General features: G+C 35.8%; 2 protein-coding genes across 2 annotated transcripts; both read left to right on the top strand.

Moving 5' to 3' along the window:
- The first annotated feature begins 314 nt into the window (after positions 1 to 314).
- On the top strand, positions 315 to 17,137 carry LOC143470434 (tyrosine-protein kinase HTK16-like). The gene is made up of 17 exons (XM_076968569.1): positions 315 to 5,231; positions 6,164 to 6,235; positions 9,385 to 9,557; positions 9,771 to 9,950; positions 10,164 to 10,290; positions 10,448 to 10,623; positions 11,663 to 11,801; positions 11,975 to 12,112; positions 12,322 to 12,449; positions 12,616 to 12,715; positions 12,915 to 13,109; positions 13,363 to 13,509; positions 13,617 to 13,747; positions 14,305 to 14,451; positions 14,886 to 15,012; positions 15,214 to 15,296; positions 15,462 to 17,137. Exons 1-17 carry the CDS (start codon positions 5,112 to 5,114, stop codon positions 15,568 to 15,570), a joined length of 2,292 nt encoding a protein of 763 aa, XP_076824684.1. The 5' UTR covers positions 315 to 5,111; the 3' UTR covers positions 15,571 to 17,137.
- A 1,485-nt stretch (positions 17,138 to 18,622) lies between these two features.
- On the top strand, positions 18,623 to 21,229 carry LOC143471362 (centrosomal protein of 78 kDa-like). The gene has a single exon (XM_076969825.1). It carries the CDS (start codon positions 18,772 to 18,774, stop codon positions 20,698 to 20,700), a length of 1,929 nt encoding a protein of 642 aa, XP_076825940.1. The 5' UTR covers positions 18,623 to 18,771; the 3' UTR covers positions 20,701 to 21,229.
- The last annotated feature ends 2,293 nt before the right edge of the window (positions 21,230 to 23,522 follow it).

Here is a 23,522-nt window from a genome sequence, read left to right as displayed (position 1 = left end):
AACTTACGCTTTGATATTTTTTCTTATTAAGTCTATTGGCTGTATTTATAAATTGTAAAATTCTGTTTTGTAGTATAGCACAAGCAAAAACTAGTTCGATCATAGGCGCTCGAGCGATGAGGTATTCTATTATGAAAAATCTTTTAAAAAAATTTAAGAAGATCTTTGAAAACTTCAGATTCATTCGAACCTGTTAAAGTGAAAGGGGCAAGTAACATACAACAACGCATGCTCTGCTTGGTACCAAAAGGATGCCCTTCCCAATACTTCATAGATACCCTCGGTTTAGTTTAGTTAGGACGATGTTAGTTTAGTTAGGACGATGATAACAACTGTTAGGTGATTCACAAATATCTGATAACTGAGCTCACCTCAAACGGATTTAGAACAGTGTACACAGTACATTAGCCTGTAGCCCACGCCTAGCTGATATTGAAGTTTGAAAATAATTTGGAGGCTTAGCCCTTGCAGCAGGGCCTAGTTGCGTAGACGGCATGACCGTGAACACATTCGCTCTAGGAAAGAATTTACAAATGTTATTGTTAAATGTAGCTAGCCTATACAAAGGGGTGATGGCAGAATGAGTTGGAGTCTTGTGTAGCCTAGTAGGCTAATATCGATAGACTATAAGGCTCCAGCCATTAGCTAGTCAGTACAGTAGAATATGGGGGTCTGCTATACTTTTGCACTCCCATGTAAGAATCGAATATTAAGGAATTATTACGTCATAATTTCTTTTCTATTACCAAATAATTTCTTCAATATTCAGCAGAGTCATATATTGACTCGGCTCGAGTCACATTTTTCAAAGACTCGACTTAACTTGAGTCGTCGTTTGAAATAGCTCGACTTGACTCGAGTCAGATATCTTTGATAACGCTTCAGCATTAAAGTAAAACAAATCTCTATTCTTTTTTCGTAATACATTAAAGTGTGACTTAAAAGTATTTTATTTCTCTACGAATGCGTATGTTGCAGCCAAATGAAGCAAATCTTGTGATAATTCTAAATATTTTTGGTTGATAGAAATAATGTTTTTGCTTTCTGTTTGCCTTGGTTTGTGCAGTAAGATAGTCAAGTTGGGTATAATAGGCGTAGTTTTGTTTGGGAGAAAAGAAGGTGCACTGCTAATTATAATAAAGAAACAAAAAAATTTCAAGTTTCATCCATGCCAATTTATCGCCCTACCATTCTTCTATGTATTTTATAACAATAGGTTAACTGTGTGCTCTCTCCTTCTGAAATAGCCACATTTTTCTAGGTCACGGATTTTTGCTCAATAACAAGTTTTAGAACTGCTAGCTGAACTTTGATATCGTTCTCAATGTGCTCTCACATGATTATTTGAGTTATGATGTCATATACGGTACCCAAGGGAAGCCCGTAACCTAAAGTCAAATGAAATGCTTCAATTAACTGACTGTAATTTTAAAAAACTGGTTTTATTTTAATATATTTTTACTTACAAGTCTTGTTTTGTCGTTGTATAAATATTGGTGCACGTTCCGGCCTTAATCAACATTACTGGTCATTTTTCTTATTTTTTTTCGTCTTTTTTTGATTGTGATTAGTTACGTTTGATTGTTTGTATTTTCTGCTTTGTAAGTAGAATATATTTATTCATTTCTCACAGCAAACATCAGTGGTTCCATGGTTCTATCATTAGTGTTGTTCTAAGGTACTATGTTCCATCTTTATTAACTCACATACTATGTGCTTAGCGAAGCGTGTCGACTAAGTCGTCATAATTAAGAGCGATTCACACTGCGCCAACTCTTTCGTCGGTTGCGCCTTTGTTGATAGTTTTCATTAGAGAAATCGGTGCACGGTATTTTTTAAATTACAGAGTAGTTAGTGGTTGCTGTTCAAAAACTTTACTATGAATAGATAAATGTAGGCATAAGATATCATACAATGTATAACTAATGACCAGTGGGTACAAAGTCAAGCGTGCAATTGGAAAGTTTCCAAATATTGCGCCTAATATTCCCGACTTGACTAGATTAAACGACTTTACTTGACATGACTCTTAAAGGATAAATGACTTGCAACTCGAGTTAGATGACTTAGTTATGACTTACGACGCCATTTAGGCGTTCAAGTTGGAGTGGTACAAGAGACCTGAATGTGACAGTGACTGTCATACCTAGCCAATCTGATGCCCTGATTGCTCTACTCGAAAGTTTGCTTTCATTGCGCCAGATAGATGCGTCAATGAATGTAATACTAACTTATTGCTGTATAGCAAAGAATATATTGAGCAAAATGGCCAACTTTCTGCTCCCGAGAAATCCGCTGCATCATACAAACTTTCCAGTAGGGCCTGATGAGGATGACTGATGAATCTATTTTTCACAGTTTCTTGTAAACCTAAAATGTGCTTAAATGTTACAACATACTAACTTGAACCTAACCTAATCTGTTTTTTTATCTTACTTTAACTCCAATAAAACCTTAAATATCTAACATCAACTTTTTGCATACCCATTCTCCTAAACTAACCGGCTATCTTTAACAACAGGCTGTGTGACCTACATTTGGTAAAATAGTCACTTCAAAGAATTAAGGTTTTACTGCTTGGCCATAGTGGAAAGCCTAAAACTGTGGAACCTGCTCGCATGAGGTCCATCTATATGAGGTCGCATGCCAAATACTCATCGCACCGATTTATAATAACTAAACAAAGAAAAGATGGTTGTTTGTACGCTAATTGATAATAATAAATGCACAAAGAATTCAGGCTTCGTTGCCCCCAACACGTCAAAATTTGCGTGTTTGCATGCAAGCATGCGCAGTGGTGAGAGACTCTTGGATGTGCATGTCAAACTTTTTCATTTATAATTAACAAATGCAGCAAAAGTGGTTGTTAAACGCCTGTTTATTATATAAATTTAGGTTTTAATGCATGTTGTCTTGCCTTAATGCAAACCTTAGTTGAGTCCGGTGCAGCTTCAAAGTCTACCAGGCTTATGCAAAGCCTGTTGGCTCTTTTTTGACAGGGAAAGTACGACCTTTATTCCATTGCCTTGCTTGCCTCAAAAGAAAAAAGACATTGGTTTATGATCTTCTGTTTCTTTTATAATAATACAGTATCAGAAATCAATCTCTTCTTTTTAGAGGTAAGCAAGGAAACGGTCCAAAAGTTTCCCTTTTGGGTGCAGCAAGTACAGTCACTGCAATATCTTGAGGATATAATTGCTTTTCATTATCTGACTATGGGACCCAAACAATATTTGGCAAACATGTTTATTGTTTGCACCACATTGCTTTTTTCTGTATATAGACTGTCAACATGTTGGCTTTTATTGTTTTTACCAGGTCTACTGCCATAGATTATTTCTTTTATCTGTTCTTGTTCAGCAGCCAACCTATCACTTCAGTGGGAAGCATGATATCTTACCAAATTGCTGGGTTTTTCTTTTAATTGCATCCTTGCATATTTTACATTCATACCATACTCGTACATACTCCATTGATAATATTTCATCAGAACTAAATATAACAAGCATCATAATGAAATAGTAACAATTGAACCAGCAAAAAGTATGCTTATGGCATGAGTGGAATACTGCAGTACCGTTGTCACACAATTGCTGACTAGGGCCTGGTGGCCCTTTGCCAGTTGGACAGGTGATCAAAACAGTTTACTGAAAGTTGCTGAACTACTGGTTGGCTTATTCCATAGCGAATTCACTTAGTGCTGACTGATTGACTGAGAGAGTAAAATAGTCTTAGCCAGTAGGCAGCTTTCTACTGGCACAAAATTTAAGCGAAAGAATATCAGAAATACTTTCGTTTGGAGAATGTGATGATTCTCAAAAGGAAACTCAGAAATCATTTGAAGACAAATCGCCCCAATTTGGGCTTCTGCATAAAACAGTTCAAATTTTAAAGCATGTCTTGTCATAATGACAACATAATCTTACCATAATGATATGCTTGCAACACCTAACAATACTGTGATGCTATAACTAGGCTGGTTGTTAAATGTGTCTGTGTCCTATGTGGACTGTGTTCTTAATGAAGGTTTAAAGCAGTGCTACGGCACAAAGTGCTACAAGTTTAAAGGGACTAACATTGTCTGTTGATAATTATTCAACATACCTAAGTAAGTTCAAAGTGATGGAAAGTTCTGACAATTTTTTAAAAACCTCGCTCAAAAATTTTGACTTTTTTCCTCTCAAAAACTGCTTAATAATGCCTCAAAATGAAATGTATTTTCATTGTTTTACATGCGGTAGCTGACAGTCTATTGCGTATAGGCCTACTGATAATCAAAGGTTGTGTTGCATAGGGGCCGTAACCCCATTCACACCATTTATCCTGGAAAATATCAATAACCCAAGTTGTTTTTTACAACTTGATTAAACAATGAAAAACTGTATTGCGTGAGTTGCTTTGTCGGAAGTAGGCCATCGTAATTTTATCTTAATGCAACTAAAACAACGTGTAACATGCTGTATTTGACAATCAGCCATTATGTTCTTGACTATAGTCATTGTTTTATAACACTGCTGTCTGGGGCTTTCATGGTATAGCATAGTACATAATATAGCTGCTAAGGAATCGCAAAAAAAAAACTGTGAAGGCTGTATACTTAGCACACGTAGTCCACATGGCGAACAATGAACACAGTCCATGTTGCATGCAAAGTATGAAATATTTTAGAATCATCTCTATTAGCCTGCTACTGTAAAGTGTTATGGGGTTTAACAGACCAGTGCATAAACAAGAGACCTTTTAATTTCTTGTTTAGACTATCTGATATACAGTATATAATATATAAACCATTTAAATTGTCCAATAACCATACCGTATAATATTACCGGTTATGTTTGCTTGTGGTCCTAAATTTAGTCAAACAATAAAATATGTATATATATATGATACATCAGGTTAAACTTTCTGTATTTATTACATTGCTAATAGTAATGACAAGTTGTAACATGTGGCTTGCAGCATCAAAAATCTTGATTAGGTTTGCAGTTGTATATTGAAATTTTCTCTTCATTTATTTTTCCTTGAACACGTATCCAATCTGTAGAAATGCTGATGTAAGCAGCTTCAAAAAGGGTTAAAAAGATAAGGATTTACTGTTGCAAATAAAAATTATGCCCAAGCCAGTTGGCGGCAGGACAATAGCTCAACGCCTGAAAAGTGGCGAATCACTGTTAGACATCATCAAGTCTTATGAAACGCACAATGCTAAACTGGCCAGCAAAAAGACAGAGGTGAGGTTATGGCTGTGTTTTTCAATGTTAAATAAATTTCATTTAAATGTTTTTGTATTAAGTTAAGCAACTCTTCTGTCAATTGCTCAATGCTGTAGATGTAATGTAATTGAACCTTTCTTCAACCGGAAATTATAGTATATATGCCTTACAATATTATTACATAAAACTTTTTAATGTCATTTACACATGAACCACACCAAATTGGCAACAGGTTTCATTGTGGTAAAATCTGGCATTAAAACAAGAAAGAAACTGGTCATTATACAAACGTTGTTAACACAATACAAATACACATTTCTTTCATAACATGACAACTTGTCACGATTGGTTGATTGATTGCCCTTTACTTTGCAAAAAGCACCTGGGGCCAAGGCAGATTTTTATCACATTTGCGTTTCGAGCATTTGCCAAAATATTAGGCAATTTTAGCCGAATCCTACTGGTTTTTGATTTTATCTGTGAAAGTGAAAGAAGGTTTGTTAGCTTTCTCTTTTGTGATTGGCAATGTCTTTAGCAAACCTTTCACGATATTTCATTATGTTGGGTAGAGAGGAATATGTCTATTAACACTTTCCTTACCTGTAGAAGAAACATGATTTGAAAGGTTCAATTTTTTCTGAAAAAATTTTTCAACTCCTTTTCATTAAACATTTTAACTATTTTGCCCTTTTTATTGGGGAGATAAGCTTTGAAGTTTAATCGGTTTAACTGGCGCCCTGATAAAGTATTGCTCAGGTTTTAGATATTCAATGAACTGTGATGAGGGATATTGTCTTTCAACATTTCATTAGTCATCCTTACCAAAACAAAAACTTACCATGATTCCCACACGTCAAGGTTTTGTTATAATAAGTACTAGATATTTTATTTAATTTAGGCTTTAAGCGCCTTTATATTTGTCTTCATGTAGTTTGTTTTTATTTACACAGGATATGTGGTTCCATGAGAAACTCACAAGAGGAAATGCCTTGCATAATTTAAAGAAATCTGGTGCCCAACAGGTACGTATATATCACTGATTAACTTTTGTCGGATATATAAATACTTTTTTCATGTGATCGGACTTACTAGAGTGCTTATAAGGAAACAGTTGTGTTTAATTTAAGTTTGTTTGTAAGGGTTCTTTTCTTAATCCCAGTGCTACTATATTAGAATAGATAATTCACTGGGGAACAATTTTGAACAAAAAATTTGTTGACTTTGATTTTGCACTTGATTTAGGCTAATTCCGGTGTGCTGAATTCAAAAATGACGCCAGTTTTCTTCTATCACGTCAAGTTTTTGCTCTACAGCATACATCCAAAATATGCAACTTTTCACGACTTTAGCTGTATTGTTTTTCCATTTGTAATAGGAATGCACAGGCTAATCATATTGTAAGTTATATACAAGAAGAATCAACTGAATTATTAAGCAAAAAAGGCACAGGCATCGATTTAGGTCGATGCTTTTCCCCCATTTTTGGTTGGAGGATGCAATCATCCAACGAAACTAGATAAGAATGGTAAAATTGAAGTTAGTTGCTTTCCACTTTCAACCATGTATGTACTCGTACTTTCCAGGAAAACAGACAAGCAATAAAATAATATCTGCTCCTATCCTTGCAGAGTGATGAGTGGTGGTTCCTGGTTCATAACATTTCGCACTATTGTGCAATTTTGCATCAGTAACTGTCAAATGCCTTTAAAAAAATGACGACTCGGTTACACCACACGTTTAAAAAGCTTGTCAACTGCGCTCAAAACACGAGTTGCCTCGTTTTGAAGTTGTAGTTTCATAAAAGCGTGGAATGTTTTTTGGAAAAGGAGCGAAGGTATCGTACTTTCGTTCGAGAGAAAGTGCGTTTTTACCATACTTTCGAAGTGACAGTAGCTTTGTGTATTGCCATAATATACCGGTACAGGGTTTACTGGAGGAGTTGGGAATTCCGATCTACAACTCAATTGAATGGCGAATGTTCATTGACAACTCAAAGAGGATCTTAAAGTGCGTCCTTCTCTATAATAGCAATTTATACGGTGCAGTACCAATTGCACATTCAGTTAGTCTTCGTGAAGAATACGGAAACATAAAAAGAGTCATTGAATTGTTGCAATATCACAAGCACAATTGGATCATATGTGTTGACCTTAAAATGTTATGTTTTCTTCTTGGTCAGCAACACGGATACACAAAGTACCCCTGCTATTTGTGTATGTGAGACAGCAGAGCTCGAGATCAGCACTGGGTGGAGAGGAACTGGCCTCCGAGATCTGACCTTAAACCTGGTGATCCCAATATTCTACATGAAACACTTGTTGACAGAGAGAAATTTATTTTCCCACATCTGCATATAAAGCTCGGCCTAATGAGGCAATTCTTTAAAGCATTGACAACTGAAAGCAACTGTTTTAATTACCTCGTTTGGGCTTTTCTTGGCCTGTCAATGCAAAAAATTAAAGCTCAACGGCAACTCAACAAAGATGAACGTTTCAGAGGTTCAATGTCAGAATTGGAAGAAAATGCGTGGTTATCATATAAAAACCTTGTCAAGGGATTTCTCGGGAATGAACGGGCAGAGAATTATATCGAAATTGTTCTGAAGCTATTGGAAAGCTACAGAGAACTCGGCTGCAACGTGAGCATCAAGATGCAGTTTTTGCATAGCCATTTTGCTAATTCCCGGGAAAACCTTGCTGCGGTTAGCGATAAGTAAGGAGAAAGATTCCACCAAGATCTGAAGGTGATGGAGGAAAGATATCAGGGAAGATGGGACTTACAAATGCTGGCTGACTATTGCTGGAGTATTAAACGAGAATGCCCACAGCTTGAACATGCCAGGAAAAGCTACAAGCGTAAATTTTTGCCCTAAAACTCGCACTTTATTTGTCCTGCAGAAGCAATATCCGTTTTAAGGAACAGAATAGAGCTTTACAAATGTTTATTTGAAAACCATTGAGTTACTTTCAGTTGCTTGTAGTTCTTAAAATGATTTATACAATGAACGCAAATGTCTTAAATGTTGTACTTTTTTGTGGGTTATGAGACAAAGCGGTGGGTGGCTAGCTCAAAAACTTGACGTGATAGAGAAAAACTGATGTCATTTTTGGAATCAGCGCCCAAAAGTTAGTCAAAAACAATTGTTAGATCGAAGTCAACAAAAATTGTGTTCCCTTGTGTAATTAATCAATCTAAACCAAGTAGTCCGAGAAACTGACACTCAGTTGTGTCAGTTCCTTTGATTTTATTCAATACTATTGCTCAAACAACATTGAAAAATTGTAGTCTTAATTAAGGCTTAATTAATTTTTAAGTCTAATGTTTTGGGCTATTATTTTTCTGTATTGGGCTTGTTCTGATGTAGGCACGTTTAAACATTCTCGTGTGTGATTGTGAAAACTTTGTTGTACTTTCAACCCTCATTGGAGGCAGTGTATAAAATTTTAAAAATTTAATACCCACCTTGATGCAACATATGTTTGTTTACCAACATACTTGCTTTTTGCTTGTTTTTCTCCTGCAAATATTTCTAATCCAAATGCAAGCCACCAGTCTGCGAAGTAGCCCTGTGTGTTACTGTCTTTTATATGCTAAGTATAGCTTATTGTGGTGAAATAGGATCAGTGTTTGTTATGTGTTTTTTTATTTATTCACACATTTCATGAAATCAGCAGTACTGGCCTTTGTGACCTATTTGAATACCACTGCTATAAATAGCAAGTAGCTTCATTGCGGTAAATGTTTGCTTTTTGTGAAACTATATTACATATGATAATAATCTGTTTCATACCTAGATTGATTTTATCATGAATGACAATTAATTCAAAAACTTAAATCAAGTTGACAATAACGATATGCTTAAAACTTAAACTTTCTATCAATAATAATAGGACACTTTGCTCTGTTGATTGGTTTTTGTTTAACGCACTACGGCTGAGTAACTCTTCAAAACAAACCTAGTTCTTTTGCAAGATTAATTATTATACATTAACATCAACTTGTTAGGTTTGTCACATTGCAAATATACATATGTATATATATATGCTGCATTTTAACTACCATACCATATCATAACTAACAGTAGCTGTTTGATGTTGTTGTATGGGGCATCTATTTTTAGCATCCATTGAAATGCAAAGTTTAACGGCATGTTGTTTCTATGTTTCTACAGGGGATGTTCCTCGTTCGCGAAAGTCTCAACATCAAAGGAAGTTTTGTGTTGTCTATCATACACAACAGCGAGCCGCAGCACTTTCAAATTAACACATCTCCACATTCAGGTTGTTTTAGCATTGACAATGGTCCACCTTTTGTAGGTTTAGACCAGCTAATTGCATTTTACAGGTATGCACATATGAAATAATATTAAACTTTTTATTAAAACGTTGAAAGATTATTTTCGGTATTGTAACACTTGCATACTGTTTGTTTGTTCATATTTAAGCCGTAGATAACCTAGACATATCAACATTACTTACCGATGAAAAAGTTTAATATGTATATACCTTTTATTTTTTGCTTTTCCTTGACTCACAATCTTTTGTTTTGAAATTTTAGGGGTGGTTGTAATGGTCTTCCCACAACTCTTACTTTATCATGCGTCGGTTATGTATTGCGGCCTTCGCTTCGACAATATGGTGAGAACACCATCGTGCACCAAGCAATTGATGAAGCTCTTGATACAGCAACATTCCGTAAAATCCTACAAAATCCAAAATGTCCCAATTTAAATATAAGGTACAGTGAATATTAGTATGTCACTGATGTTTATTGTTTATATGGTATGTATTTACTAGGTATTAAACTATAAATATATAATTATTGTGTTTGTTTATTACTTCATAACATTTACAGTTTCTGAGCTGTCCAAATATTTATTTTGAATTGACTTCTGTATAAACTTTACTTAGTGTATAAATAACGTGTAACTAATGCTTCTACTGTATTTAGAAATTTAAGTGGAAGAACTCCACTTCATGAAGCCTGTGCACGGGGTTTGAACGACCTGATTCTAGAGTTATTTAAATATGGAGCAAGCATACAAACTAGAGACTCTGAGGGCAGTTCAGCGTTGCATGTAAGCAATGTTTTTCTTCAACTTCATAATCCATAAACTCGACCTAATAATGTTACTAATCCTGATAATGTTACTAATTTTCATTCTTAAATGAATGTGCTTTAGTTTCGGATATTGTTTTAGCAAATTATTGTAAGTTATTAACGTGACTGCAAAGCTTGCATGCCGAGGAAATCAGCCCGAAACGTGTAAGATCCTTGTGAAACACTGCCATGCAAAACCTCAAGATCGACGTTGTGGGTCAGGTTGGGTTCCATTACACGAAGCAAGTTATTGCGGATATCAACACTGCATAGAAACATTATTGCAGCAGGGTGCCGCTTGTCATCCAAGGTAAGAGTTTTACACTTTGCACGGGAAATTTGTCATTAGTTTTGATGTGAATTGCTGTGCTACCAAATTGGATGTTTTAGGTGCTGTGAATTGTTCTAAAAAAGTTTGTATAATATGAAAGACCTTTGCGGTGCAGTGGAAACTTATTACCTTGAAGTTCAAGAAACCGAGTTAATTAAAATTACTTTGAGTTATTCAAAGTTTCTTAACCAAAGTCGATATATTTGGCAGTAAATTACCCAGAAATATAACTGAGGCAGAAAAGATGCATTTATAGCAACCAATGAACCCAATTTTTTCTGTTAGATTCTTTTTGACAAAAATACTAATTTTTTTTCATCTAAATGCAGTCCTATACAGTGAGATGGTGTTAAACGTAGGACCGGTAATGTTTAACTGACATATTCATAGTCTAGTACCCTCAGCCTTTCTATCTGTCAGGCTAGCCTACAAGGTCATCATTTCGTACTGTAACCTTTCTGTAATCACTTTGTTAACGTCTAATTGCTTTTATCTCATTTAATTTAAAGTGGTAAATTGTTTACATTACACTTATTTCTCTTTTCTGTTGCTTGTATCTCCATAGTCTGTCTATCTCTATATCTTTTAACTACAGCTCCTACAATAACAGCTTTGACTTTGATTAACTTTGACTAGACTGTAGAACACAAGCCTGGTGTTCGACATTTTTAGCATGTGAACAATCCAATAATAAAACAAAATATTTTCAGTGTATGCTGCGGTGAATGACTTCTGACTAAATTTTAATTATACAAGAGCTAGTGATGCCTGGTAGACCATGGAAACTCCTGTTAGCTGTAGTTTTGAGTTGAGGGCTCCAAGCTATCAGCAGCTGTTTAGGTGTTAGAATTTTGAGTGTTTTGCCAGGACTGATGAAATGACTTTGAGTCATCCTATATTTGAAATTAAGTGAAGTCAAATTAATAAGTTTTCATCGTATGCATATTGCATAACTACATTTATATAATGTATATGAATAGTATATTATGATAATTTTTGTTGACTGTTTACAATAAAGATGTGTTAATGGTGAAACTCCGCTGGACATGGCAAGAAAGCGTCGACACAATAAATGCATTCAAGTGTTGGAACGGTATCAACCTCCTAAACCCCATTTCTCTGCCCCCAATTGGCTGCATTCAGCTGTAGACAGATATGTTAGTGCATTTTATGTTTTTATGATCGATTTGGGCTCTAAATCGTGTGCTTTACTCGTGATGGTGCTCTATTTAGGAATTGCCTAGATGTGATATTGATGTAGTAATATTGTAAGACAATCCAAGTGCATTGCATAAAACCGATACTTTAAGTAGTAACATAATTCTTATAGAAAGCTGTTGAACTGCTGGAGCATGCAGGCTTGGGAGACGGCTGCTTTCTGGTACGAATCAGCAAACGTAATCCTGGCCAGTATGTCCTCACAATGTCGTTTGACAAGAATGTCTTTAATTATGAAATCAAAAATAGGGTAAGTGCTTTGCTGACGTAGACAATGTTGTGTATCATGCATGGAAATGTATTTTTCATTTCATGCTTAACACGAACTGCATGTAAAATATATACTCTGATTTAATGGTACGCTCGAACTAAATTTATTCATATCGTTATACCAGACACTTGCTTTTGATAGTGCAAAGATTTAAATGCACGAAAATTTTCCCTATGAAATCTTTTCAGGAAAACAAATGGTTTTACATTGATGATGGACCTCTTTTTACATCACTTGATTATCTGGTTGACTACTACTGTAGGTTCTCTGACGGCTTGCCATGTGAACTGTCAGGTCCCATCCCATCAGTTGCAAGGTAGGACAGAGTAATGACGGTGTCAGATGCGATGACTTTTTATCAGGCAAATATAAACTTGGCCTGGCTTTGTGTGATTGAAGGAAATGAAGTGTGTGGTAATTGTTTTATCTGTTTACTTTATGTTGCTTGAGGTTTCAGTTTACTTATTTTCGATTTCTTACAGAAATCAACTCCCTGCCATTCCTAAACCCAAACCTAAACCTAAAATGGATGAGAGGCCACCCGCGCCTGTTCCTATCTCTCATCCGCCTTTACCACAGAAGGTGAACCAGTTGCTTGCTAATAGGGCTTTGTGATGGTGTTTAAATGATAATTTACGAAGTTGAATAAGAGATTTGCAAATTTCGCCTGAAATATCACCATTTATCCCACTACACATAACATATTAGCGCTAAGTGCTACTTTCTTTCACGAAAGCAACTCTTGACGACAGTAGCTGACATATTCATGGTTTTATTTCAGCCAGCTCACGTTACCAACTCACACCTACCCAAGCCTCCCACCTCAGCCCAGCACGGTTACCTTCCAGCCGCCCCAAATTCAGCCTCGGGTCTTCGTGAGATTGACCCCAAACATGTTGTCCTTGGTCGTGAACTTGGCCAGGGTGAATTTGGCTCAGTGTTGATGGGAGTTTGGACAAGTCCTGGCTCCAAAAGTGTGAGTATGTTATGACCCAAATTTTAGGTTATCCAACAGTGCTTTAATTTTAAAATGTTTTTTATTTTGCCGATTTACAATGTAGAAATGTTTGGTGTTATGTACAATAAATCTTATTGTTGATTTTAAGTCTAAACCTACCCTTTGTGCTTTGCAGCAGAGTCAAATCATTGCTTTATTGATGATCTGACCTGCCCTTCCCTATGTGTTTTGCTTACTAGTGATGTCGAGTTTAAATGTGCAATTTTCCTAGGTTCCCGTTGCTCTTAAAACTCTCCACGGGGAGCACATAAACACTGGTGAGACTGAGTTTCAGCGCGAGGCTGAGGTCATGATGGGCTTAAATCACTTGTGTATCGTCAAACTCTACGGAATTTGCCGAGGAGAAACCCTAATGATGGTGAGTCATTGTGATGTTGCAGTATTTTAAGTTTATGGTCATCTGCCATCGTTATATCCCCACTGTAAGCATCAAACAGTGAAGTTTTACTCTGAATTTGTACGTAGGTTCAAGAATTAGTAGCCATGGGTTCCGCGTTGGATTATATTCTTGATTATCCCTCGGAAGTTGGACTGGCAGACTTCAAACTTTGGGGTGCTCAGATTGCCAGCGGGATGAATTACTTAGAAGAGAAGGGGTAAATAATATTTTATCCCTTCTTACTTTTCAGGGAATACTTTTAAATATTTTAGTGGGGGGCATCCAGGCTCTAAAAGATAGCTGACCCCGGAGAAAGTTGGATGCCTAAATGCCCGCAAAACGAGCGTGCAGAGTATAAAGTTAAGTAACAGAATGGAGCAACAAGGAAATTTAACACATTTAATGGTTAATTTAGCCAAGTTTTTTACAAAGGAGCTTGTTCTTGATGAACCCCTTGGGTAATTGCTTCTTTTTTGGGGATGGCTTAGGAAGCTTTGACAAATATTATTATTTATTATATCTTCACATTGTAAAGATATTACATTTGGCATTTCGCTTACAAACAGTGACCATGCGATAACCACATTGAGAGTTAAAGCATTTAATCCAGTGATCACTCTAGAAAAACTTGGGATGTCCAACATAAAATTTAATTTAAAATTTAAATAAGGCAACATTTGTGTTTTGTTGTCTGCTGTAACCCAAACTAATATTTCAATTGTCATAAACTGCAGCAATCCTTGCGCAAAATCATCTGAGTGTTGGTTATTGTAGATTTGTACATCGTGATCTTGCGCTACGTAATATTCTTCTGGCATCCAAGCAACTTGTGAAGATTTCTGACTTTGGTCTTAGCAGAGCTGTCGGAGCAGGCAGTAACTATTATAAAGCATCTGCTGGTGGTCGGTGGCCTGTCAAGTGGTACGTAATAACATGACGTTTTTTTTTATCTCACTCTGTCTTTTGTTAAGTACGGTTTTAAGTGTGGTGTGTTGGTATCAGTTAACAGCGTGTCTTTGAAGTAATAAATTGAATTACGGTTTCGTATTTTAATCCGCTCTTCTTCCAGTTGATTTTCAGTTCTATTTTGTTTGGTACAAAACCTACATTCAAATCATTTTTTGGTCATTTTTTTCAACAAAACTTGAAACTTAACATATACTGCCCTTTCTTTCATCTATCGTCTTTCGAATCCAAGCCTCAATCTAATCTCAAATCTTTGAATTAAGTTCACTGCTTTATGTACCTTTTCTCCATGCTTTCATTCCATTCCGCCATGAAATAGGATCATTTTGCACTTAACATACGTTTTATGGATTGATGTTGTATGGTAAATAAGCAAGGCCATCACTCAGGTATGCTCCAGAATCCATCAACTATGGTACTTTTTCATCAAATTCGGATGTATGGAGTTATGGGGTCACATTATGGGAAATTTTCTCTAAAGGAGACCAACCGTATGGAAATATGACTGGCGCACAGGTGACCAACTAACCAATAATCGTACCTTCATTTAGCTTTCTTCAGTGTGATTTAGATGAGAATTTCCCTTATCTGTAAGTTGTACGTCTGGAACTGCTGAAATTACAAGTACTTAAATAAAACATAATCTTGAATCAACATGGAATTACACCCATTAAATGTTGACAAATTAATTAACTTTATCCAAATGTTTACTTTAAGGTAATTCAATATATAGAAGACTCAAAACGGCGACTGCAGCAACCAGAAGGCTGCCCTGACAAGGTTTATAAAATCATGCTTCAGTGAGTTTTGGAAACAAGGAATTTTTTGTATATATGTATTTTTTTAATAAGAATGAAATTTGTTTAACGTTTACTAACAGAATACCGCTGTTAACAGTAGTGTTATTATCAGCAATAGAGTTATGCCATCTCTTATTGTGCTTGGATTCCTATGTTTTATCGCAGATGTTGGGCATACAAAGATAGTGAACGACCGACATTCCGACGACTGCATCACAAGTTCCGCAGCGATCCCGAGTATTTCAATATTAAAGTGCCTGGCCACAAGGAATGATGTTGTTATCAAGTGCCCTAGCACAATTGCACTTAACTGTCTTTTATTTCTTCTACTTAAAAAAATGCAAATCTGTCTCAAGTGTAAACAGTAGCGTGGCGCACTGACTGATTTAGGTCAGTGTTCCATTCCAAATAAGGTATTCTACATGGTCCATGACTCACATCATCTGAGGACAACTTAGCGATAGTTGCCGGTATTCTGAGCGGTTGCTTTAAAAGCTCTTTAAACATTTTTCCATCCACGACAAATATTGTGCTTTACTGTGATAGTTGGCTCTATGCAAGTTAAAGGTCAATTTCACAGCAAGGGCGTTCTCAAATATCAACTGTCCATTGCACGCATCTTGCTACTGTGGGATTCTATGGTGGTAGTTATCGGGCCGTATTTCCGTAATTTATTTTGGAAAGAAACCAGAAAAGACAATTATAGTGATGTGTATTATGGTGTTTGCTTCAATAGATTTGCAAGATATTACGAAATTTTATATTTTTTTTGCTCAACTGTTGAATTACCTTAACATAAAATGTGTATCAATGTACCACGAGTAAACTCCATCATTTAACTGAAAACATTTTGTAAACAGTCTTAAAAATATGTCATAAAATCAAATATTGTTCTAAGCAATGAAGTGGAAAGGAAGCACTTTATCACTTACCACAAACAAATCACATTTTATTTTGCATGAATGGCAATCTTGTAATATTTCTTGATTCTATCAAACAGCAGACCTAATTTTATCATTTATATATCAGCATAATGCTATCGTCATCTTCAAAAAATTATTATATCTAAAGGACACTTCACTTACTCTTGGGAAAGGAAACTTAAATAGCTTTATTTCTGTACTCTGTCTGCATTTTTACTGTTAATATTATTATCGTGTTTCACCATGAGTATTTTTATATGGGTATTATTAGTCCCCATTTAGCTTGTTTAAAATAAGCTGTTTTTTATTCCCCATCGCCAACAAAACGTCCGCTGTTATTGTTTTCCTATTCCCCAAATGATTTATTGCTGCTTCAGTTATACAAGTTTTTCCCCAAATTAACAGCATGTTCTGTTCAAAAACATTACATATACACAACATATGTGTCCTGTCCAGCATGGTGTTTTGGTGTAGCATACACCATTGCAAAGTTAAATTAATACTGCAATTTACTCTCGTATGCTTGGATGCAATCATTTCGGTGGTATGCTACTAGTAATGCTGTTGTGTGTACTTTCTAAGATTATAGCAATGCATTTGTTATATGTGAGCTTGCGTTTGTGACCGTACGCTATTGTTTTGGGCCCTTTTAAAGAAACAATTTTTGTCGACATGATCAACTTTTATGTATTTGTACAAACTCCAAAGTTTCTGACAACATTAATATACTCAGCACTTCCAGGTTTTAACTTTTATCAGCTCATCTTTTTTTCTTTTTCCGTAGTTTGTAAGACAATCAGGTTTTCAGAGTTCATTTCTTTTGTTTCAACCATGTATTTCGTGACCTATACAGTTTTACACGACGTGTAATCAAGTTGCTGTCATATCATCTAACCGAAATATACTGTTTATGCTTGATCAGCTGAGTATCTTGTTAACCGTGAACTCGACAACGTTTCATGCAAAGTCAGCTGAATATGAATTTCATATTGGGAGAGTACCAAGGACAAGCCGTAAATGACTCACGGTATATGCCGAAGACTGAACCAAGTACTAGATCTGTTCATGGCGAAGAGATTTGACCTTATGCAACCCGTGTTCGATACCAGCAGCGCTACGGTTGTAATGCCCTTGAGCAAGGTGTTAACGACGCTTGTTCTTACTTATATCATATCATCTTTGTCAGTAGAGTAGATCAGAGTAGATCTAATATAGAGTAGATCAGGGGTGTCCAACCCGTGGCTCGCGGGCCACAGTTGGCCCGCGGGAAGGTTCTGAGTGGCCCGCGCGGTTATTTTCGAAATGACTTATCAACTGAATTGCCTGTATAATTTATGGCGAACTTTCATTTCATGGCTTTCTTTGTCTATTGCTCTATACCAGTGGTTCTGAAACTTTTTTAAAAGAAAGTACGCAACGGTCTCCAAGCAATTTTTTAAATGCCTCACGGTCCCTTAACAAATCAACACAAATAAACATAAAACAACACGTTGGTTTTTATGGTATCAATGTGACGGGTTTACCTGCTTCTTTGCAACCAGTTCGGCTATGTTTGGTTCCGTTTTGGACAACGCAACCCTAATATCGTGAATCACATTCAAACGGTTTCGAGCTTTTCGCTTGATGGCAAGTAGTACCGTTTTTTTGGGAGGTGCTTCGCGGTAAGAAAAATGTCTCACAGACCCCAGTTTGAGAACTACTGCTCTATACAATAGAGCAATAGATAGATAATATACTGTAGTCTCTAGTGCAGGGATGCACAACTGTTCAAGTTAATTTTATTGCATCACAATTTATTTCTTGTAAGGTTAGAATTTTGGTCTGAGGGTTTTAATTAGAAATTAGCATTAAACACTTTAGTGGCCCGCGCAATCATTCGTAAATCGCATATGGCCCTTTGGCTAAAAAGGTTGGACACCCCTGGAGTAGATTGTAAGTTCCATGGTAACACCAGGACTAAGTTAATAATTAACAAACTAATTGTGAAATATGATTATTGAAATATGATTATAAAATATGATTAAGTTATAATTAACAAATTAATTGTGAATTGTGAAACAACTCAATAGAAATGAATGGATCTAATTAATAATTAACACGGGCATTAAGCCAACATACAAATTTTCCATAAAAAAAAACGAACAAAAAGAGTAATAATAACAAAAACAGTGGCATTTACAAATAAGCCCATGAAAATGACACGCAAAAATCAAGTTCAGAGTTAAGAAACACAACAACAAAATAAAATGTTTTATTGAATAGAACAAGGAAAGTTATCAATAGCAACGTCTATAACTGTTCATGTTGTTAATGTATTATAAAGGCCACAAACCTTATAAATTTCCTGCAACCGTTTTTATTAATAATTAATTGATCCTGTCAATTTCCTTAAAAGTTCGGTATGCTTGAGTGATTTTGGAAACTGTTGTTCGACCGGAAAGTACCAAAACAAATCAGATTTAAAAACAGTTTTTGACGTTTTTTGATGACTTCTTGTAACATTGGACAGTTGTACTGTTTTTTGTAAACTTGACTGATTTCGTTGGGATAATATGATTCCTGAAAGCGTGTCCGTACGCCAAAGAGGTTCGTATGATTTTGAAAGTTGTTACGATCATCTGTGCGCGCTCCAGGGTATAGTGCCTCTTCTGTTTGTGAAAGCTCATTTGAAAAACGCGCTCTTGGATATCAATGGGGACAAAGTGAAACTAGTAGATTGGGATCCTATTCTCAATGCTATTAAAATTAACAAGAGTTTGCAATATGTTGCTGTTAGAAGTTACTATCAACCTACTGCTAACAATGGAAAGAGAGCCCATTATTTTCGAAGGCGAACACCAGTTGTTCGAACAAAAGACATCACATTACGGATTGCACGCTCAATTGCTGCATGTGTCGCCCGTAGTACTGCTGTACGATGCATAGACTTGCAGGGTGTACCACTGCGTGGAAAAGATCTGCAGATTTTAGCAAAGGGAATTTCTAAAAATCAATCGCTCACTCATATTTTGTTTGATTACTGTCAGATTTCTGATAAAGGTGTTGAGATTTTGTGCCAGGCCCTCAGGAGTCATCCAACTGTTACTCATGTTTCCATGAATGGATGTAATATAACTTCAACAGGAGCTAATTTTATAGCAAAGCTGATAAAACATCAATCAACCTTAAGGCACAGTGAAGCCTGGGCTGAAAGTTTAAGGTATCGTACTCCAAATCTGCGTTTAATGGGTGGAATTAGAAGGATAACCCTTAACTCTAATCCAATGATTGGTGATGCTGGTATTTTATCATTTAACGAGGCACTGAGAGATGATTTATGGCTTAAAGCTCTTGATTTCCAGCATTGCGGTATTACCACACCTGGTGTACATTCACTTATAACTGCAATTGAGCATAATAATACAATCGTTGTGCTTGATGTTAGAAGAAATCCTATGGTTGATTCAAATACTCTGCGAAAACTTTTACGCAGAGTTTTGGTGAATGCAAATGAAAATGATGAGACAGAGTTTCCGTGGGTAAAAGAAGAAGTTCCAAAAGATCCCTACAAAACTGGAAGATATCGCCACCCTCGTCCAGTAAATAGAAGCCTTACAAAAAGGTTTGGCAAAAGTCAAAGATTAAATAGAACTTCAGAAGGGATTCCAGAAGTTCGTCCTCCTGGCCATGAAAGCTTCGTTCCTTGGAGAACTGCTGTCAGAGCATCACAACATAAATATGGGTTTCAGGAAGATGATAGTGATGACAATGAAGAACAATCAGAGATACTTTGTCTTAACAAAAATCAAACGGTAGACAGTGAACAGTCATTGACATTTTGTTCTTCAACCGCAGTAAATGAGAAGCTTGAGCTTGAACAAGAATCCAGTCTTACTCAAGCAGAAAGTCAGGTTTACATTAAGAGATTGAAAGTAGACTTGCTGGATTCACAAAGAAGACTCAAAGCCTCAGTGGAAAATGAAAGAAGACTAAACGAGCAGGTAATGAAGCTTGAAATTGAAAATGCCAAGCTGCAAAAGGAGCTGTCTGTTAGCATTGAAAACACCAGAATGCATTCTCAGCTTGAGGATGAGCTTCTGTTGGATAGCATTGAAACTTCATTCAACAAATTTCATGACTTTTTAAATTTGCTTAATGAAGTTGGTTTAGGATCACTTGCAAAAGCTGCTGGCCTAGATGGAGACTTTGGTTTACCTGGAATATCAGGTTCTAAACGAGGCAGTAATAGTCAAAACAATCTTCTAGCCAAATCTTTGAAACCACCAGTTGAAAATGAAACTATGCAAGCACAGACTCCTATCATTATAAAGGGCAACACAAGCACAAATGAAAAATCTGGCAGTGTTGATGAAAATATTTCTGAAAGTGATTTGGTTGTTGACACCAAACCCACCGAGCTTTCTCGAAAGGTATATGAAAAAGACTTTGTCCCTGCAGAGAGAATTCTAAAGTCTGGTGAAAATTCTGATGAGGACTTTTAAAACATGTCGTAATGATATTCCTTGCACTGTGTAAATAAGTAATATTAATGTAATAGGTCAGACAGTTAATATTTCTCACGTTAAATTAAAATGAATGTATTTGTATGTAACAAGCGTTCACACTGTAGAAGCAAGCTTCTTGTGCATATGCTGCAGTTACCAATTGCATATTAATATGGTTAATTTATCTGTTTAAATGTTGTTATAAAGTAGATAACAGATTACATAAACATGTCACATAGTCACCCTCTTCCCTCTTTGTGTGTTTTGTAGGGTGAGTTTTATGTGGTAATGTGTTTTTATACATAGTAGGTTATCCTCAAGCTGTATATATACATAGTTACATATACGTAAAATTACTACCGTAGTTGCAATAACTGAATAAGTACATACATACCAATCTTTTATTTTCATGTTTGGATGGCTGATAAGGAGAATGTTCAATATTGTGATGTGTATAGTTCTGCTTGCTTTTCCACATTTATATGTATATTTAAAACCTTTTCATTTCACTTTTGATTTTCTTTAGTTTTTGGTTTAAGCTAGGTCAAGTTGGATGCATATACACTGAATGAACATGATAATGCTACACATCAAGATGGACTTAATAACTATGCCATACTTTAATATCAGCAACCTTTAAACTATGTTAATAAAAACATGACCTCCTAGAGTGTACCGGTAAGTATTTTCTTGTGTTTTCTTTGGTCTGATGAAATTTTTTATTTTACCGTACGATAGATTTTTATTTTTTGTCTTTACTTGTGGTAAAGTGATATTACACCGTAATGCTGACTGGTTATATACATATAAATTATTAAAGGTTATTATGGCCACTAAACTCAATATATATATATATACATAAAAGTTTAAAAATAAAAATGTTACGGAAAAAAATGACAAGAACAATTGCATTTCATGTTTGTATACAGCATATCATATATCATGACATTGTTAGATGTATATATATATATATATGCATTTTTTTATATATCTATCATTTAATTTGATGGCTTTAAAATTTAAAACATAACAGCTAAGACTTTAACTCTATAAATTTTTTGATACTCCTGAGTAACATCACATAATAATATAACTAATTATCACTGGTCAACACGGTTTTTGCGGCAGGCTGTGTTGGGGTCTTTTTTACCTAATTTTGGGGCGCTGAATCCGAATCTGGCATTATTTTTTTTCTATCACATCACGTTTTTGAGATAATATATATGTTCATTATAAATAATACCGCAAATCAGAAACCGCCTTGAAATGTAGAGGTTGTTTTAATCAAAACTGCTGGAACACTTAATCATGCAAAACACGAACACAAAGCCTCGAAATCATTTAAAAAACATCACTAGAAACTAGCCATTGAACAATCAATGTAATGATACAGAAATGCCACAATCTTTAAGAGCTCGAAAATTTTCGTTTTAATGGCTTTCGTTTGTGGATAGTGGTGTAACTTTCTCTCTTCAAGTTCAAGCAGTAATCTGCCATCATGTGGCAGTCCCATCGGCCTTGGTAGCGCTCTTTCATATAACTCTAATGTCTTAGTGAAAGCGCTCACCTTATTCTTCACTGAAGTCCCCAAGGTTTTCAGAAAAGTAATCTAAATGATTTTTCAGAAAATGTAGCTTTATGCTCATATTGCATTTCATCTCTTGCATGCTGGATAAAATTTCTTTTAAGAGGTCTCGATAGTTCTCTGCCTTTCTGTTGCCAAAGGAGTTACTAAACAACTAAAGAAAAAGCATTCCAAGCCCTTGCTTCAACTGTGTTCATTGATGCTGCAAAATTTGGATCTCTGAGCAGCTTCCTTATTTGTGGGCCACTAAAAACTCCAGCCTTTTTCTTTCTTTTCTTCACTGAGACTTGGGAAGGCTTAGCAGGTGTACTTAAAGCAATCTCCATTGTGATCAAGAGCCTTAGTATACCATTTCATTGCCCCAAGTTTGATGGGAAGTAGCAGCAGGATGATCTTCTTGGTATCTACTAACGGGTTATGAATGATATTTTTCTCTCCAGGTGTTAAACTGCTCCTTCCTGGCCACTTATCTTTTATCCAATGCTCATCTATGGCTCTGCTATCCCAGTAGCAGAGAAAACAAGGGTGTTTGGTGTAACCACCTTGCTGTCCTAACAGAAGGTTCATTATTTTTATGTCTACACATAATCCCCAGCCATGATCACTGTACTTCAGTGTTTCCAGCACTTCTTTAATGTTTTCATACGTTTCTTTGAGTGTCACAGAATCTGGAATCGGTGTATATTTATTTCCATTGTGAAGTAACACGCACTTCAGGCTTCGTTTTGAGCTGTCAATTTTCTTTTACATTATACGAACAATATTATGTTTATTGTTGACAATGTTTGCGTTTTACTAAAGAGCAGGGTGCTGTCACAAAAAGCATTGACCTTTTAAGTCTCCAGGGCAGATGTATACAGATAAAGACGGTAACTCAATAATGAGCTACCAAACGTGATGTATAAACCAAGCGCGATGTATAAAGATTGCTAACTAAGTAATGAGACACAAAAGAAAAAATGAATGCGTCCACGTATATTTTCGAAATTCGAAAAGAGGTCCGTGATTGAAAAAAGATTGAGAACCACTAGATTAAAGTTTACTGAAAACTCTGTCATTCTGTGCTACAACAAAACTTTGAGCCGAGGTTTCATCATAGGTGATTTCAGTAACAATATTTGATTTGTTGCTGTTATACGCTCACCGTACTGTCACTAACGAAAGTCAAAATTTGATCAATTTATGAAATTGGGGAAAATGCGCAGCGAAAAAACCTGACGTGATAGAGCAATTC

This window comes from Clavelina lepadiformis, chromosome 9 (genome assembly GCF_947623445.1).
Source record: "Clavelina lepadiformis chromosome 9, kaClaLepa1.1, whole genome shotgun sequence".
Taxonomy (NCBI): Eukaryota; Metazoa; Chordata; class Ascidiacea; order Aplousobranchia; family Clavelinidae; genus Clavelina; species Clavelina lepadiformis.
Note: the sequence above shows the minus strand (reverse complement) of the source record. Positions and strands in the feature narration are given on the sequence as shown.